Source organism: Hypomesus nipponensis, chromosome 23, assembly GCF_054491055.1.
Source record: "Hypomesus nipponensis isolate SF chromosome 23, ASM5449105v1, whole genome shotgun sequence".
In the NCBI taxonomy this organism is placed as follows: domain Eukaryota; kingdom Metazoa; phylum Chordata; class Actinopteri; order Osmeriformes; family Osmeridae; genus Hypomesus; species Hypomesus nipponensis.
The window spans coordinates 5,839,501-5,857,031 of record NC_140383.1 but is presented as its reverse complement, the minus strand read 5'-3'; the positions used below and the strand labels follow the sequence as shown (position 1 = coordinate 5,857,031).

General features: G+C 44.0%; 1 protein-coding gene across 1 annotated transcript in view; it reads left to right on the top strand.

Moving 5' to 3' along the window:
* ttn.1 (titin, tandem duplicate 1) overlaps window positions 1–17,531 on the top strand; it is a 134,311-nt gene that overhangs the window by 108,381 nt on the left and 8,399 nt on the right. Inside the window, exons 167-197 of the mRNA XM_084688433.1 lie at window positions 75–371; window positions 480–1,067; window positions 1,167–1,469; window positions 1,568–1,864; window positions 1,967–2,254; window positions 2,384–2,683; window positions 2,844–3,146; window positions 3,235–3,540; window positions 3,637–5,403; window positions 5,510–5,803; window positions 5,935–6,219; window positions 6,339–6,638; window positions 6,743–8,809; window positions 8,903–9,205; window positions 9,401–9,706; window positions 9,811–10,101; window positions 10,219–10,518; window positions 10,627–10,932; window positions 11,065–11,367; window positions 11,460–11,741; window positions 11,851–12,444; window positions 12,557–12,844; window positions 12,979–13,278; window positions 13,374–13,676; window positions 13,783–14,085; window positions 14,184–14,768; window positions 14,929–15,231; window positions 15,330–15,629; window positions 15,767–16,342; window positions 16,472–16,777; window positions 16,866–17,456. Of these exons, the coding sequence (XP_084544559.1) occupies window positions 75–371; window positions 480–1,067; window positions 1,167–1,469; window positions 1,568–1,864; window positions 1,967–2,254; window positions 2,384–2,683; window positions 2,844–3,146; window positions 3,235–3,540; window positions 3,637–5,403; window positions 5,510–5,803; window positions 5,935–6,219; window positions 6,339–6,638; window positions 6,743–8,809; window positions 8,903–9,205; window positions 9,401–9,706; window positions 9,811–10,101; window positions 10,219–10,518; window positions 10,627–10,932; window positions 11,065–11,367; window positions 11,460–11,741; window positions 11,851–12,444; window positions 12,557–12,844; window positions 12,979–13,278; window positions 13,374–13,676; window positions 13,783–14,085; window positions 14,184–14,768; window positions 14,929–15,231; window positions 15,330–15,629; window positions 15,767–16,342; window positions 16,472–16,777; window positions 16,866–17,456 (13,935 nt within the window). The remainder of the gene's footprint in view (window positions 1–74; window positions 372–479; window positions 1,068–1,166; window positions 1,470–1,567; window positions 1,865–1,966; window positions 2,255–2,383; window positions 2,684–2,843; window positions 3,147–3,234; window positions 3,541–3,636; window positions 5,404–5,509; window positions 5,804–5,934; window positions 6,220–6,338; window positions 6,639–6,742; window positions 8,810–8,902; window positions 9,206–9,400; window positions 9,707–9,810; window positions 10,102–10,218; window positions 10,519–10,626; window positions 10,933–11,064; window positions 11,368–11,459; window positions 11,742–11,850; window positions 12,445–12,556; window positions 12,845–12,978; window positions 13,279–13,373; window positions 13,677–13,782; window positions 14,086–14,183; window positions 14,769–14,928; window positions 15,232–15,329; window positions 15,630–15,766; window positions 16,343–16,471; window positions 16,778–16,865; window positions 17,457–17,531) is intronic.

Genomic DNA, 17,531 nt, shown 5'->3' with positions numbered 1-17,531 from the left:
GAACACTGCCTTGAAATCTGCCTTGAACTCCTGGGTGACATGATTTTGTTAACCTGTGTTGTTATCATTTACAGAAAAGCCAAGTGCACCTACTAGACTTGGGGCCACGGAGGTGACCAAGGATAGCATCACAATTGCATGGTCCAAACCAGAGCATGATGGTGGAAGCAGAGTAACAAGCTACCTCATTGATGCTCTGGAAAAAGGACAGACGAAGTGGGTGAAGTGTGCCGTGGTGAAGACAAATACCCACACAATCAAAAGTCTGCGGGAACATGGTGAATACTTCTTCAGAGTTCGCGCTGAGAATCATGCTGGACTCAGTGAACCCAAAGAGATGATTGTCCCTGTTGTCGTAAAAGATCAACTGGGTAAGTTTTTTATTTGTATAAGACATAATTCTGTATCCCATTTTTATATATACTAATAAATCTTACCAGTATCTTATAACTACTGATAACAAAAATGTCCTTCAACAGAGGCCCCAGAATTTGATCTGAAGAACTATCCCAGGAATACAGTATATGTAAGGGCTGGATCAAACTTGACTTTCGAGCTCCCTCTCACTGGCAAACCTATGCCCAAAGTCGTTCTATCAAAGAACAATGTTGTTATTAAAGCAAGCAAGAGGCTCATCGCGGATGTGACTGCCGAAAGCCTCATCATCACTCTCAATGAAAGCACTGCAAGTGATGCAGGCAAATATGACATCACTGCCTCCAACACAAGTGGCACCACCAAGATATTTACTAACATTGTTGTACTAGACAGACCTGGACCTCCAGTTGGCCCAGTTGAGGTTGGAGAAATAGGGGAGACGACAGTCTGTCTCAAATGGGCTCCTCCTGTTTACAGTGGTGGCAGCCCCGTCACCAATTACATTGTACTTCGACGTGAAACAAGCACTCCTGCATGGACAGAAGTGTCATCTTCAGTGGCAAGAAACCTAATTAAAGTCACCAAGCTCACTAAAGGAGAAGAGTATCAGTTCAGGATTAAGGCTGAGAACCGTTTAGGTATCAGCGACCACATTGACACCCCACCAATCACAATCAAGCTTCCATACAGTAAGTGACTTTTTGTTTTTTACTATGCAATTGCCATCTGATAGTTTAATGTTTGCCTCTAAGCTACAGTCTTTCTAACTTTTGTTTTGTCTTTTACAGCCATCCCTGGACCTCCTTCCACCCCATGGTTGACCATGGTGTCCAGAGAGAGTCTCACCATCAACTGGAATGAGCCTGTTATGGATGGAGGAAACGCTGTCATTGGTTACCACTTACAGATGAAAGAGAGAAGCAGCATTTTGTGGCAGAAGGTTAACAAAACTGCGATAGCTGGCACACAGTGGAGAGTTACAAATATTTGCCCTGGTCTCATCTATGAGTTTAAGGTTGCAGCAGAAAATGCAGCTGGTATTGGAAAGATGAGCAAGACATCTGAGGAAGTGCTTGCAATTGATGCTTGTGGTAAATATTTTGAAGATCACAAATAATCTTTTGTTACTTAATTTTGTATGACCTCTCTGTAACATGTGCCATGCCTAATGAACATATTTTTTTCCCAGAGCCCCCTGCAAATGTTCATATCTCTGAAGTCACTAAGAACTCTGTCAGCCTGGCCTGGCAGAGACCTCCCTATGATGGCGGAAGCAAGATTACAGGTTACAGCGTAGAAAGGAGAGATGCCCCCAATGGCAGATGGACAAAGGCCAACTTTACCAACATAATTGAAATGGGCTTCATTGCATCAGGACTTACACAAGATGAAGCCTACGAGTTCAGAGTGTTTGCAAAGAATGCAGTTGGATCCATCAGTAATCCATCTCTTGTTGCTGGCCCAGTAACCTGTATTGATTCAAGTGGTAAGAGCTAGTTGATTGTTTTTCAGGTGTGCTGTCGTTATATATTACTCTGCTCTGTCCAAATAATATTTTTTGTTAATAAGCTACTTTTTTATTGTTCAGGTGCCCCAGCAATTGACCTCCCACCAGAATATTTAGATGTTGTGCAATACAAAGCTGGAGCCTCTGTGAAGATCAGAGTTGGACTTCTTGCAAAACCTTTGCCTGCAATTGAATGGTGCAAGGATGGAAAGGAACTGGTGTCAAGCTCTGAGCTGTCTATTGAGAATACAACAGACACATCTAGTATTCTTATCAAGGATGCCACTCGCTTTAACACTGGCACATATGAAATCAGGATCAGGAATCTTCTAGGCTCAGCATCAGCCTCCATCAGGATACAAATTCTAGGTATTTCTACATATGATAAATTAAACTCAATTATAATTGTTTACAGTTTCTACTTATATTTGTTCTAAATGGACTGAGAATCTTTTATTTGAGATTTTGTTTTGATGTGAAATTTCTTCTTATCAACAGACAAACCAGGACCACCTCCAGGAGTCATTCAGTTTAACACAGTTACGGCAGACAAGATTATTTTCAGTTGGGCGCCAGTCATAGATGAGGGTGGTGCTAAAGTCACCCATTATGTTGTGGAAAGACGTGAGACCAGCAGAGTGGTGTGGTCCACTGTCTCCGATGAGATGACTGAATGTTGTGCCACTGTCCAGAAGCTAGTGAGAGGGAGTGAATATGTGTTCCGTGTGATGGGGGTCAACAAGTTTGGAATTGGAGAGCCTCTCGAGTCTGAGACAGTCTTTGCCAAGAATGCCTTTGGTAAGTGGAACTAAAAGTAATGTGTATTTACATTGGAAACATAATTTTCGTTGGGATCATTTACATAACCTGATGAAATTTGTGTTCCTACAGTTTATAAAACGTCTTCAAAGGAATGTATTATTTATTGTGCAATGTTCTCTCAATGTTTTTTTCACAGTAACACCTGGACAGCCTGCCACTCCTGAGGTGAATACTACCACAAAGTCATCTATGGTAGTCGTGTGGAACAAACCAGGTGTGGATGGTGGAAGTCCAGTGACAGGTTACTACCTGGAGAGACGTGACAAGAAAAGTCTTCGCTGGATTAAGGTCTTCAAAGATCCAATCACCGACATTACTCAGAAGGTGTTCCACCTGACAGAAGGGAATGAGTATCAGTACAGAGTGTGTGCCATTAACAAGGCTGGAGAGGGCCCCTTCTCCGATGTGTCTGATTACTACAAGGCAGCTGATCCAGTTGGTAAGCAGCATTTCCTAGATCAATATGTTGAACTACAACAAGAGATTTATGCAGACCTACCTGTATCTAAATGCATTTTGTACATTAGATCCACCAGATGAGCCTTGCAAGCTCAAAGTGGTTGACTCTACCAAGACGTCCATCACCCTTGGGTGGTCAAAACCAGAGTGGGACGGAGGCAGTGAAATCATCAGCTATGTAGTTGAGAAACTGGTGGAGGGTGAAGAGGAATGGACAGTCATCAGTGCCAAAGGAGAAGTGAGGACTGCAGAGTATGTAGCCCACGACCTCAAACCTGATGTCAACTATTTCTTCCGCGTATCAGCAATCAACTCTGCAGGCCGTGGAGAACCCCTTGAGATGACTGAGCCTGTGCAAGCTAAGGATATCCTGGGTCAGTTAATGCACTTCTGAGAACTTCATTATAAACATGTGTTTCATGTCTCTTATGCTTATTTGAAATCTGACATCCTTATCTTGTTCTTTACAGAGGAGGCTCAAGTTGATCCAGATGTTGCCATGAGAACTCATTACATTGTTAAAGCAGGAAAAGATGTGGAAATCATTGTTCCTCTTAAAGGCAGACCTGCACCTACGGCTTCATGGTCAAAGGGAGAAGAGTGCCTTGACAGTAATCCCAAATATATAATTCACAACACTGACACAACATCAGTACTAACTATGTCTGAAGTTACCAGGAATGACACTGGAAAATATACAGTAAAGATTGAGAATGGCGTAGGAGAGCCCAAAACACTGACCTTGTCTGTGAAGGTTCAAGACTCACCATCTGCCTGCAGGAACCTAGTGTTGAAGGAAGTTACTCGTGGCAAAGTCAGTCTTTGTTGGGAAGCCCCTCTACTTGATGGTGGTGCAGAAATTACCAACTACATTGTAGAGAAGAGAGACTCATCAAAAAGATCTTACTCCAGTGTGACTAACAAATGCACAGATACAACATACACCATTGAAGATCTGTCAGAGAAGACATCCTTCTTCTTCCGTGTGTTAGCCGAGAATGAAAACGGTGTGGGCGATTCTTGCGCTACAGCTGAACCAGTGAAAGCGACAGAATCTCCTGGTCCAATCAAAGAGCTGTCCATGAAGGACTCTTCAAAGTCATCGGTCACACTACAGTGGGTGAAGCCTGACTACGATGGTGGTAGCATCATCAGTGACTATGTCATTGAGAAGAAACTCAAGGACGAAGAGGAATGGGCAGCAGCTGGCACCAGCAAACAATGTGAATATGAGGTCAAGAAACTGAAAGAGTTTGCACATATGGACTTCAGAGTGTGTTCCAAAAATGAGAAAGGTCAGAGTGACTTTGTGGAAATTAAATCGATCCAGGTCAAAGACTTTATCATTACACCAGAGGCCTGTCTTGATGACTATCCAGGTAGTCGTGTTAACGTTCGCTTGGGTCACAACGTCCATATTGAATTGCCATATAAGGGCAAACCCAAACCAGGTATTTACTGGCTAAAGGATAATCTGCCTCTAAAGGAGAGTGAGCAGGTGCGTTTCAAGAAGACAGAAAATAAAGCTATTCTCATGATCAAGAATGTGAAGAAAGACAATGAAGGTAAATACACATTAACCCTGGATAACAAGATTAACAGGAAGTCCTTCCACATTCATGTCATCACTCTTGGACCACCATCCAAACCTATTGGACCTATTAACCTGGATGAGGTTAGAGCAGAGAGCATCAGGATCTCCTGGGAGGAGCCAAATGATGATGGCGGTGGAGAAATTACATGCTACAGTGTGGAAAAACTCGACACCGCTCAGACAGTATGGAAGATGGCTTGCTCCAGTGTGACTGATACGTCCTTCAACATACCCAATCTGATCAAAGGAACACAATATCAGTTCAGAGTGCGTGCTGAGAACAGGTTTGGAGTCAGTGAACCACTCATATCTCAGACTGTCATTGCCAAACATCAGTTCAGACCACCGGGCCCACCTGGAAAACCAGTGGTATACAATGTGACCAATGATGGCATGACTATTCAGTGGGAGACCCCCATCTATGATGGTGGCACACCCATCCAAGGCTACAACGTTGACAAGAAGGAGAGGAACAGCATTATGTGGCAGAAGGTCAACACAGTTCTGATTACTGAAAGGGACTACAGGATCCTTGGCCTTATTGAGGGTCTCGAGTATCAGTTCAGAGTCTATGCAAAGAATGATTCTGGACTCAGTCGTTTTAGTGATGAAAGCAACTACACCATGGCTGTCTCTCCTGTTGGTAAGTCCTAATTTAGACAAAAAATAGTGTAACATATGCATATTCATTTTATCATTATGTATGTGTATTTGTCAGTATATGAAGACTGCTTCTGTTTCTGTTTCAGATGCCCCTGGCCAGCCTGACTACACTGATGTTACTAGTAATTCAGTGTCACTCAAATGGGATGCACCCAAGCATGATGGCGGAAGCAAAATCACTTCCTACAATGTTGAGAAACGTCAAGGAAAGGGACGCTGGCTGAAGAGCAACTTCACAAATGTTCACGAATGCAACTTCACAGTGGCTGGTTTAGCATGTAACGAACGCTATGAATTCAGAGTGATTGCAAGAAATGCAATCGGCACTGTGAGTCCACCTTCTCAGTCATCTGGCTACATTGTCGTCAGAGATGAAAGTGGTAAGTTAATACAGTATTTTGGTTTTAAACTATGCAAAGTTATTTGCATGGTTTACTCTATAAAAAAATATTTTTCAATTAAACAACTTCTACCACTATTGCCTTACATGTATCCCTTGTTGCTTTTTCAGTTGCACCACAACTTGAGTTTGGACCTGAGTACTTTGAGGGTCTCACTGTCAAGGCAGGAGATAACATCAGACTTAAGGTTAGCATTACTGGACGCCCATCTCCCAAGATTGTGTGGTACAGAGATGGTGTTGAGATTACCAAAAAGATGATGGACATCATTACAATCGCTGGATCAAGCACACTGTTTGTACGTGACGCTGACCGCAGTCACCGTGGTGTGTACACTGTGGAAGCCACCAACAGCTCCGGGGAGAAGAAAGAGGACATTAATGTCCAAGTCCTTGGTACGTTTTTGTAAAATTTTTCTAAGCACACAAACTGGACTATGATGTGTTATTGTCTTATTTCACACAGGGTAGCTTCCTTACATTAAATCTTCTATTCTGTTCTCCCCGTGATTTAGATACACCTGGAGAGCCAGTGGGACCCATCACATTCTCCAATATCTCTGAAGGAAAAGTAACACTCTCCTGGAACCCACCTGAGAATGATGGCTGCTCTGACATTACTCATTACATCGTCGAGAAGCGCGAGACTTCAAAGATTTCATGGGCGCTTGTCACAGATCGTTGTGAGAGCAGCACGTACAATGCATCCAAGCTGATCAAGACTAATGAGTACCAGTTCAGGGTTTCTGCAGTCAACAACGTTGGAGTAGGCAGACCTATAGAGTCCAGCCCCATCATAGCCCAGATGCAATACAGTAAGTTTGAACTAAAATATTATTCTGACTTTAAAGCAACAATATTCAAGTTATTTTGTACCTCATAGTGTTGGCTGACAAATTTGTAATTGTGTTACCTATAGCTGTTCCAGATGCCCCTGGCACTCCTGACTCAACTGAAGTCACAGGTGAAAGTATCACACTGGCATGGACACCACCCACCTCAGATGGAGGAAATCCAATCCAAAGCTATATTGTGGAGAAACGTGAGAAGAAGACAGTTCGCTGGTCAAAGGTCAAGACCAAAAAGCCTATCGTTGAGACTGGTCACAAAGTAGTCCATTTGACTGAAGATATGGAGTACGAGTTCCGAGTGATGGCAGTAAATGACGCTGGTATTGGAGCTCCTAGCAACATATCCATGGCCATTAAAGCCAGCGAGCCCAGGGATATTCCATGCGCTCCATCTATAGTAAATGTAAGCGATTCTACAAATACGTCCATCAGTCTGGAATGGACAAGGCCTGCGGATGACGGTGGCATGGAAATTCTGGGCTACATTATTGAAATGTGCAAAGGAGACGAGGAGGAATGGCACAGAGTAAATGAAGAGCTCTGCGTTGAAACTATGTATGTCACAAGCGGTTTGGAGACTGGCGCAGAATACAAGTTCCGTGTTGCTGCTGTCAACTATATTGGTAGAGGAGAGGAACAAGAAATCCCTGAACCAGCACAGGCAGTGGACAGACAAACAGCACCTATTGTTGATATTGATGCCAGCTTCAAACAGACACACATTGTGAAGAATGGAGAGACTGTCTGTCTCCAAGTAGCCTTCAGGGGAAAACCAACTCCCACAGCACAATGGGTTAAGGAGGATGGAGAGCTGGGAGTCATGACAGAAATCATTACAACAGAGAACACCAGTACTTTGACGATTGAGAACTGCACTAGATATGACTCTGGTAAATACACCATAACCCTTGAAAACAGTGGTGGCACTAAGGATATTACATTCACTGTGAAGGTGATGGACACCCCTGGACCTCCAGTATCTCTGATCTTCAAGGAAGTCTCCAGAGGAGCTCTCACACTGGCCTGGGAACCTCCCACTAACGATGGCGGAGCCCGCATTCATCATTACATTGTTGAGAGACGTGAGGCAAGCCGCCGTACCTGGCAACAGTCTGGAGGCAAGTGCACTCAGCTGATACTCAGAATAAGTGATCTGCTAGAGGGCGTCCCATACTTTTTCAGAGTGGCGGCAGAAAACCAGAATGGTATTGGTGAGGCTTATGAAAAGCCAGATCCAATTGTTGCCACTGCAGAACCTGCATCACCGAAGAGACTGGACATTCTGGACACCACTGATAGTTCTGCAACCCTGGCTTGGTTGAAGCCTGAGCATGATGGTGGTAGTCGTATCCAGTGCTATGTTGTTGAGGCCAAAGCTAAGGGCACAGACAACTGGATGGTCTGTAACAAAACCAAGAATCTGAGCATGGTGATTGAGAATTTAGGTATGGGTGCAGAATATGATTTCCGTGTGAAAGCAAAGAATGAAGCAGGATTTAGTGAGCCAAAAGAAGCCATGGCTTCTGTTCTTATCAAAGAGCCACGAATTGAGCCTACCGCCGATCTCAGTGAAATCACTAACCAGCTGATCACATGTAAGAACAGTGGCACCTTCACCATTGATGTTCCCATCAGTGGCAGACCAGCTCCTAAGGTCATCTGGAAGCTTGAGGAGATGAGGCTGAAGAATTCAGACAGGGTATCCATCACTACAACAAAGGACAGGACAACAATATCAGTCAAAGAAGCCATGAGGGGTGATGGTGGTAAATACTTCCTCACCCTAGAGAATGTAGCCGGTACAAAGACTTTCACTGTGAATGTTAATGTCATTGGAAGACCCAGTCCCCCCACCGGGCCCATTGAGATCACAAACATCACTTCTGTGTCCTGTGTGCTGAACTGGGAAGAGCCAGAGGATGACGGTGGAACCGATATCACAAACTACATTGTTGAAAAGCGTGAATCTGGCTCCACTGCCTGGCAGCTGATCAATTCCAGTGTGAAACGCACATCGCTGCTTGTCTCACACTTGACCAAATACATGCAGTACACTTTCCGTATCTGCGCTGAAAACAGATTTGGTGTGAGCAAGTCTACCGAGTCTGAGACGATTGTTGCTGAGCATCCATTTGGTGAGTGTAACTTTATTATCTTCTATACTGTATAAATAGTTATGATTAAAAAATGGTTTTGACCTAAAACAAGTTATTGCTTTTTCTTTACAGTACCTCCTGGTCCACCAACCAGACCTGAGGTGTTTGGTGTGACATCTAACAGCATGAGCATCAAGTGGGAGGAGCCCTACCAAGATGGTGGCAGCAAAGTGACAGGCTACTGGATAGAGAAGAAGGAGAGCAATATTATCCTGTGGGTGAGGGAGAACAAGATCCCATGCTTCGAGTGCTACTACAAAGTAGAGGGGCTGGTGGAGGGCTTGGAGTACCAGTTCAGAATCTATGCAATGAATAGTGCTGGCCTGAGCAAAGCCAGTGAGGCATCGAAGAGAACAGTGGCTCAGAACCCAGTTGGTGAGTCCAATCAGATATACATAAATTGCATTTACGTTTAGGATTACGTCATTATTGTCTCAAATTATGTATTCAGTTATTATTATAGCTCAAAAGTCATTTGTGATTTGAACACCCAGTGCAAACAGTGCAGAAAATAAATGTATCTGAAAGAACGTCTGTTCTATTTCTAAATAATATTTCTATTGTCCCCAGACCCTCCTGGTAAACCAGAAGTTACAAATGTGTCAGGATCTACAGTGTCCATCAAATGGTCTACCCCTCTGAATGATGGTGGTTGTCCTATTGTTGGTTACATTGTTGAGCGTAAGCCGTACTCCATCACTGGAGAAGGCCGCTGGCTGAAGTGTAACTACACCAACGTGACAGAAAATAACTTCACCATCACAGCCCTGGGAGAGGGAGAAGTCTATGAATTCCGTGTCATCGCTAAGAATGCTGGTCAAGTTTTCAGCATTCCGTCAGCGTCCACCGGCCCTGTGACATGCAAATCTGAATATGGTTAGATACAACTCAATTTGTGATCCCAAACATTTGGGGGGGGGGATAAATGCCAAATGAAGTCAATAATAATTTTCCTAAATGCCTTTTTTTTTCACTCACAGCTCCACCAAAAGCAGACTTGGACAGCAAACTTCTGGCAGACACTGTTACTGTCAGAGCTGGGTCAGACCTAGTTTTGGATGCTGCTGTTGGTGGCAGACCTAATCCCAAAGCCGCATGGGCCAAGGGAGATAAGGATCTGGAGCTGTGTGAGAAGTACTCTCTGCAGTACACAAGCACTAGAGCAATGGCCATCATCAAGTTCTGTGATAGAGATGACACTGGAAAGTACATTCTCACTGTCAAGAATGCCAGTGGGGTCAAGACAGCAGAGGTTAATGTGAAAGTACTTGGTAAGTATCAAAATGGAGTTTTAAAAAAGCACACAAAAAACATAAAGAGTTAACATAAAAAGATACATGACATACAACTTGAATTATCATGATTAACCTGGTCCGTCCTGCTTCTAGATACACCTGGAGTTTGCGAGGGTGCGATTGCCATCAGCAAAATTACACAAGAGTCATGTACGCTGTCCTGGAAGCCTCCTCTTGAGGATGGTGGAGATGCCGTGTCCCACTACATTGTTGAGAGACGCGACACCAACAGGCTCAATTGGGTGGTTATGGATGCTGAGTGCAAGGCATTGACCTGTGACATCACCAGACTGTTTAAGAACACAGAGTACCTCTTCCGTGTGAGAGGAGTCAACAAGTATGGCAGTGGTGTTCTTCTCCAGTCTGAGCTTGTCATTGCCAGAAACACATTCAGTAAGTCTAATTGTTAATCTACTTGAACATTTGAGGCATCAAGAGCCACCTAATTTTAGTTTACTGCTGCTAAAATAGTTGACTAAAATGTATTTTGTCATATTGTAGCTGTGCCATCTCCACCGGGAGTACCCGAGATTCTAGCTGTTGGGAAGGACTTTGTTACCATTGAGTGGCTGAAATCAGAGAACGATGGTGGTAGTGAGATCACCCATTACCTCGTCGAGAAGCATGAGAAAAAGAGTGCCAGGTGGATCAAAGTGAACAGAGATTCAGCGTTTCTGGACACATGCCTGAAGGTCTCAGGCCTCGTAGAGGGAAACACCTACCAGTTCCGTGTGACAGCCATAAACAAGGCTGGCGAGAGTGAACCTAGCGAGTTGTCTCTCTATGTTGTCTGCAGGGTGCCCACATGTAAGTTTCCATTTCTAATGTACAGAGCATTGTTGCTGAAATGAGTCTTAACTGTAGTCCTTGTTCCCTTGAGCAGAATGAGTATTGAATTTTTGCAATACAAAGTATTTACTTTGTGCTTGCATCCATCAGGTACCCCTGCTCCTCCATCAATCCCCCGCATCACAGACACCACCAAGGACAGCATCAGCTTAGCTTGGTCCCGACCAGTTGAGGACGGAGGCGCCGATGTCCTAGGCTATCTTTTGGAGAAGCAGGAAGAGGGAGCTGAGGAATGGACCAAGGTCCATGAGAAGACTCTGCGAGGAACAGAACATGTTGCTACTGGTCTCACAACTGGAAAGAAATACTGTTTCAGAGTTGCTGGAGTCAATGTCAATGGAACTGGAGACTTCAGTGAACCCTGTGCAGAGACAGAGGCAACTGAGAAAATTGGTGAGTTTACTTGTTAAGATTAAAATTCATGTAAATTTAAAGAATCAAACAGTGTTGATGTGGGATGGTTAACTGTATGTTTTGTCTTATAGAAACACCTGACTTGGAGATGCATGATGATCTCAAAAAGACCATCTGCCTGAGAGCAGGAGGCATCCTCAAATTAGTTGTCAATGTAACTGGAAGACCTATTCCTTCCATCACCTGGAGCAAGCCAGATGTTGACCTCCATAACCGTGGTTTCATTGAAGTCACAAATTCCTCTACAACTCTCATTATTGACAAAGTGCATCGCTATGATGCTGGCAAATACACCATTGATGCAGAGAATCAGTCCGGCAAGACATCTGCTACTATTGTTGTCAAAATTTATGGTGAGACTTGTCATGCTTTATATATTCTGTGCATTAAACGTCTTATATTTTTGTACATAGGGATCAGTAGTGGACAGATTATTAACTGTAAATCTGCTCTCCTATTCAGATACTCCTGGTCCAACAGGACCAATTCAGATCAAGGAGCTCACAAATGAGTCTGCCCTCATTGCATGGGATCCCCCAACTGTGGATGGTGGGGCCCCAGTGAACAACTACATCATTGAGAGGCGTGAAGCATCAATGAGAGCCTACAAAACAGTGACATCCAAGTGCAGCAAGACATCCTATAAGATCACTGGACTCATGGAGGGACTGATGTATTACTTTAGAGTCTTACCAGAGAATCTTTATGGAGTGGGAGAGCCATGTGAAACACCTGATGTTGTGTTGGCATGTGAAGTACCCCTGCCTCCAAGCAAATTAGAGATGGTGGATGTCACCAAGTCCTCAGTAACACTTGGATGGGAGAAACCAGAGCATGATGGTGGCAGCAGACTCACAGCCTATGTCATCGAAGCCTGCAAATTTGGCACTGACAAATGGATGAAGGTGGCAACCATGAAGATAACTGACTTGGAGTACACTATTACCTCTCTAAATGAGAATGAACAGTATCTGTTCAGAATCAGAGCTGTTAACAGCAGGGGAGCTAGTGAGCCGAAGGAGATTGTAACAGCTGTTACAGTCCAAGAACAACGGGGTATAGTTTCAATACAAACATATGCATACAAATGAATACAAACAAATCCTGATAAAGAATATGAATGCATTTTAAAGCCACGTGTCTACATAACATGTTTTCTCTTTCACAGTTCTACCCAAGGTTGATTTCTCGAGCATTCCTCAGAAGGTTGTTAATGTTCCTGCTGGAAAACCACTTGAGCTGGACTTGCCAATCATTGGAAGACCCCCACCCGTTTGCTCATGGTACTTTGCAGACAAAAAGTTGAAAGTCACTGACCGTGTTAAGATTCAAAGCACAGGAAAGTTCTCTAAGTTAACTGTGCTTAATACAACCATTGATGACACTGGCAAATATAATCTGGAAGTAAAGAACATCACTGGAGTCATCACAGAAACTATCAAAGTCATTATTCTTGGTAAGTACCTTTACATAATAGCAATAATGAAATACATTTGCATAGCAGGTGGAGAGGGAAGGAGCGTTATAGAATAACTTTATAAAACTATAACGTAATGCTGCAATGTTCTTCATTGTGCTTCTATTTTCTAGACAAACCTGATGAACCTAAGGGACCAATCAGGTTTGATGAGATTGATGCAACGTCAGTGACATGCAGTTGGGATCCTCCGGAGAGAGATGGAGGCGCTCCAATCAGTGGCTACGCTGTTGAGCAGCGTGATGCTCATCGTCCTGGATGGGTGCCAGTCTGTGATTCTGTTAGCCGGGCCCAGTATAAGTTCGAAAAACTCACAGAGGGCGATGAATATGTGTTCCGTGCAGCCGCAATCAATCGCTTTGGCACTGGATCATTCTTGCAATCCGAGATTGCTGTATGCAAGAGTTCAACGAGTAAGAACCGTGATATCAACTCATTTTATTTATTTTATTTATATTGTGTTATTCAAACTGGAGAGTGACAAAATGTTTTACTTTCTTATCTCCAGACATTCCTGGACCTCCTGGCAGACCAACAGTGTTTGATGTGTCTCGGGATGGCATGACCGTAGCATGGCTCCCACCAGAAGAAGATGGTGGATCAGAAGTGTCCGGATATATCATTGAACGCAAGGAGGTCAGGTCTGACAGATGGGTGCGTGCCAACAAGAACCCAGTAACAATGACCCGATACAGATCTACAGATCTGATCGAAGGCCTGGAGTATGAACACAGAGTCACAGCCATAAATGCCAGAGGAGTTGGCAAACCCAGCCTTGTCTCAAAACCAGCAGTGGCAACTGACCCCATTGGTAAGAAGATACAAAGAATGAACAATTTTACAGCTTCTAAAAACAAACAATTAACTAAACTACTAATAATATAATCAAATAAATTAATAATGTTTTACTATCACAGATCCACCTGGCTCACCCCAGAACCCCAGAATAACAGATACCACAAAGTCCTCTGTGTCTCTGGCCTGGAGTCCACCTGATGATGAGGGAGATGCCAAGGTTTCAGGCTACCTGATTGAGATGCAGAAGGTCGGCCAGCTGAGCTGGATTAAATGCAATACAACTCCTTCTCTGATCTGTGAATATACACTGACAAAAATGCCCCAAGGAGAAGAATTCAAGTTCCGTGTATTGGCCTGCAATGCAGGCGGATCTGGAGAGCCCGCTGAAGTACCAGGAACCATCAAAATCACAGAGATGCTTGGTGAGAACATATGCAGAAAATACAGCTTGGCTTTAGACATTTATTTTCTTTATGTAATTTGGGAAAGTTGCTCTTCTCACCCTTTTTTTATTTTGCAGAATCTCCTGATTATGACCTGGAGCTTAAATACAAGGCTGTATATGTGGTCAGGCAAGGAGGAGTTGTCAGACTCTCTGTGCCTGTCAAGGGTAAACCAGCTCCTACATGCAAGTGGACCAAGGATGGCTCGGATGTTGCTGAGAAGGCCATGTTTGTTTCATCTGAAGACGTCACTGAGCTTGTGATCAAGGATGCAGAGAGGAGCGACTCAGGTGTCTATGACCTTAAGTTGGAGAACAGGGTTGGGAAGAAGGTTGCTCACATCAAGGTGAACGTCATCGGACGCCCAAGCGCTCCTGAAGGCCCGCTCAAATTTGATGACATTCAAGCCAACTCTGTCAGAGTTAGCTGGACAACCCCCAAAGACAACGGTGGAACAGAACTCTTAGGATACATTGTTGAGAGACGTGAGTCTTCCAGAGCGGCATGGTACACCGTGGATACCAGGGTGGTCGACACACAGCTGTTGGTCAAGGGACTGCAGGAAGGTGTTAAGTATCACTTCAAGGTGACAGCAGAGAACCAATATGGCATCAGCGAATCTTTGAAGTCAGACGAACCAATCATACCAAAGACTCCATTGTGTGAGTATATCTTTCACAGCATTTATCAGTTCTTTATTCAGTATTGGCAATACACACTGTCAAATGTATAGCCCACCTTCTAAACAATGGGGAGTAAGAATGTGTAGCAAGGAATAAAGGCTACCTTAATGCTAACTGTGCTATTTTCTACTATAAACAGGTCCTCCTGAATCCCCAAGCACTCCACCAGAGATCATGGATGTCACAAAGAGCTCAGTTGCTCTCTCCTGGTCCAGGCCAAAGGATGATGGTGGTTCTGGCATCACTGGGTACATTGTTGAGTACAAAGAAGTGTCCTCTGAGACCTGGGTTCGTCACGAGACCAAAGTGGTCTCGACCATGTTCACCGTGCCTCGTCTTACCCCTGACGCTGAGTACCAGTTCCGCGTCATTGCTGTCAATCTCATTGGACAAAGTGAAGCCGGACCTGCATCAGACTCAGTCACATGCAAAGATCCATTTGGTGAGTTACCGCGTGCAAACTTTAAGTGTGATCATTTTTGTGTTCAAATAGACATTGCGCTACAGTGTCTTTACACTTTCCTCTGCGTGTTGTTCTAGACAAACCAAGTCAACCCGGTGAGATCGACACAGTCAGTGTTGCAAACAACAACATTGCCATCCGCTGGAAGGTGCCAGAATGTGATGGTGGAAAAGAGATCCTGGGTTACTGGGTGGAGTACAGGAAGTCTACAGAGAGCACATGGAAGAAGTGCAACAAACAGCGTCTGAAGGAGAAAGAGTTCACAATGGCTGGTCTTGCCGAGGCCACTGAGTATGAGTTCAGAGTGTTTGCTGAAAATGAAACCGGAATCAGCCGACCACGCAGAACAGCTACATGCATCAAAACTAAACTCAGTGGTACGTAAAACGTGATAATGTGCACAGCAATTTGTGTAACTGTTAATGTATTGCTGAATATTAATTATATTGAATGAAGGGATCATTTGCATTGTATTGAATTCCACTAACACTTATGTACCACTCTCTGTCAACAGTTGGAACTCAACCAAGCCTTAGGAAAGAAATGGATGAAGTAACAACAAAACTTGGACAACCAGGAGTTATGAAATGCCAGATTATTGGTAGGCCCGTTCCTGAGATCAAATGGTACAAGGCCGGTAAGGAGATCATAGAGTCTCGTAAATATGAGATGAGCTCTGATGGTCGCAACCACTCCCTGAGTATAATGACAGACCAGCAAGAGGATGAGGGTGAATACACATGCAAGGCTGTCAATGACGCAGGTGAGGCGGAGACCACTGGTACTCTGGTGTTGGAGGCCGCTCCTCAGTTCCACCCTGACTTCCCATTGAAGAACACATACCATGCAGGTCGTGGCACTACTTTGCGCCTGCATGTTGTCTACATCGGACGCCCTGAGCCAAAGATCATGTGGCTCCATGGAGCTTCTACTGTAGAACCATCTGAGAACATAAGCATTGAGAACACAGAGCACTACACTCACCTGGTGATCAAGAATGTTGAACGGAGGGTACATGGAGGAAAATACAGAGTCAGACTGCACAACCACTTTGGCAGAACTGACACTGCAATCAATGTTGAAATCCAAGGTATGTTTATTTGAGGATTTAAAAAACACTTCAACAAGCATTCATAGACAATGTTTATGCAATACGTATAAGAAAAGATCTTGGTCCAGTCCAGTGTAAGAACTGACCTTATTCTTCTGCACATTTCAGATAAACCGTCAATGCCTGAAGGTCCTATTGTGCTTGATGCTCTGCTGAAGAACTCAGTAATCATCAGCTGGAAGCCACCAAAGGATGACGGTGGATCAATGATCACCAACTACCTTGTTGAGAAGCGTGAGGACAAGGAAGAGGCACAGTGGGAACTGGTGTCATCATCTATCACTGCCACCAACTGCCGTGTACCCAACCTGGTTGATAGCGCTGGCTACTTCTTCCGCGTCTATGCTCAGAATCGTTATGGAAATAGTGAGCCATTAGAACTATCTGCTCCTATCCTCATCAAGAGCCAGCTGGGTATGTTGACCGTTACACCAAAATAACATTTAGAAACACAACTAAAAGAAAAGGATGTGATTTCTAACTGAATTGCTCTTCTCCACAGCTAAACCTAGTCCACCACTCCTGCCGGTTGTCTCCGGAGTGACCAAAGTCTCATGTGTTCTCGCTTGGAAACCTCCTCTCTCTGATGGTGGCTCTAAAATCAAGAGTTATTACATTGAGAAAAAGGAGAAGAAGGGTGAATGGACTCCTGTTACCACTGATGAAATCCACCAAACCGTCTTCTCCGTCAAACGCCTTGTGGAGGGCTCAGAGTACATCTTCCGCATTAAGTGTGAGAATCTCGGCGGTGAGAGTGACTGGAGTGAAGAGTCTGCACCCATCATTCCAAAGACAGCTGTTGACGTCCGTGCTCCCGCCTTCAAAGAGGAGCTGAGAAGCATGAGTGTCAAATATAAGAGCAATGCTACCTTTGTTTGTAAGATTATAGGACAACCTAAGCCTGTGATCAAATGGTTCAAACGTGGTAAAGAGATCCAGTCTGATGGAAAGAAACTCAAAATACAAGAATTCAAGGGAGGCTATCACCAGCTGGTGATTGCTGATACTGAAGAAGATGACTCCACTGTATACCAGATCAGAGCAACAAACCAGGGAGGATCTATCTCATCCACTGTCTCTCTTGATGTTGAAGGTGAGCAAACAATTTAATGTGGCATTAAAACATCTTTACGTATTTAGGCTTACAATAATACAGGACACTAATTTT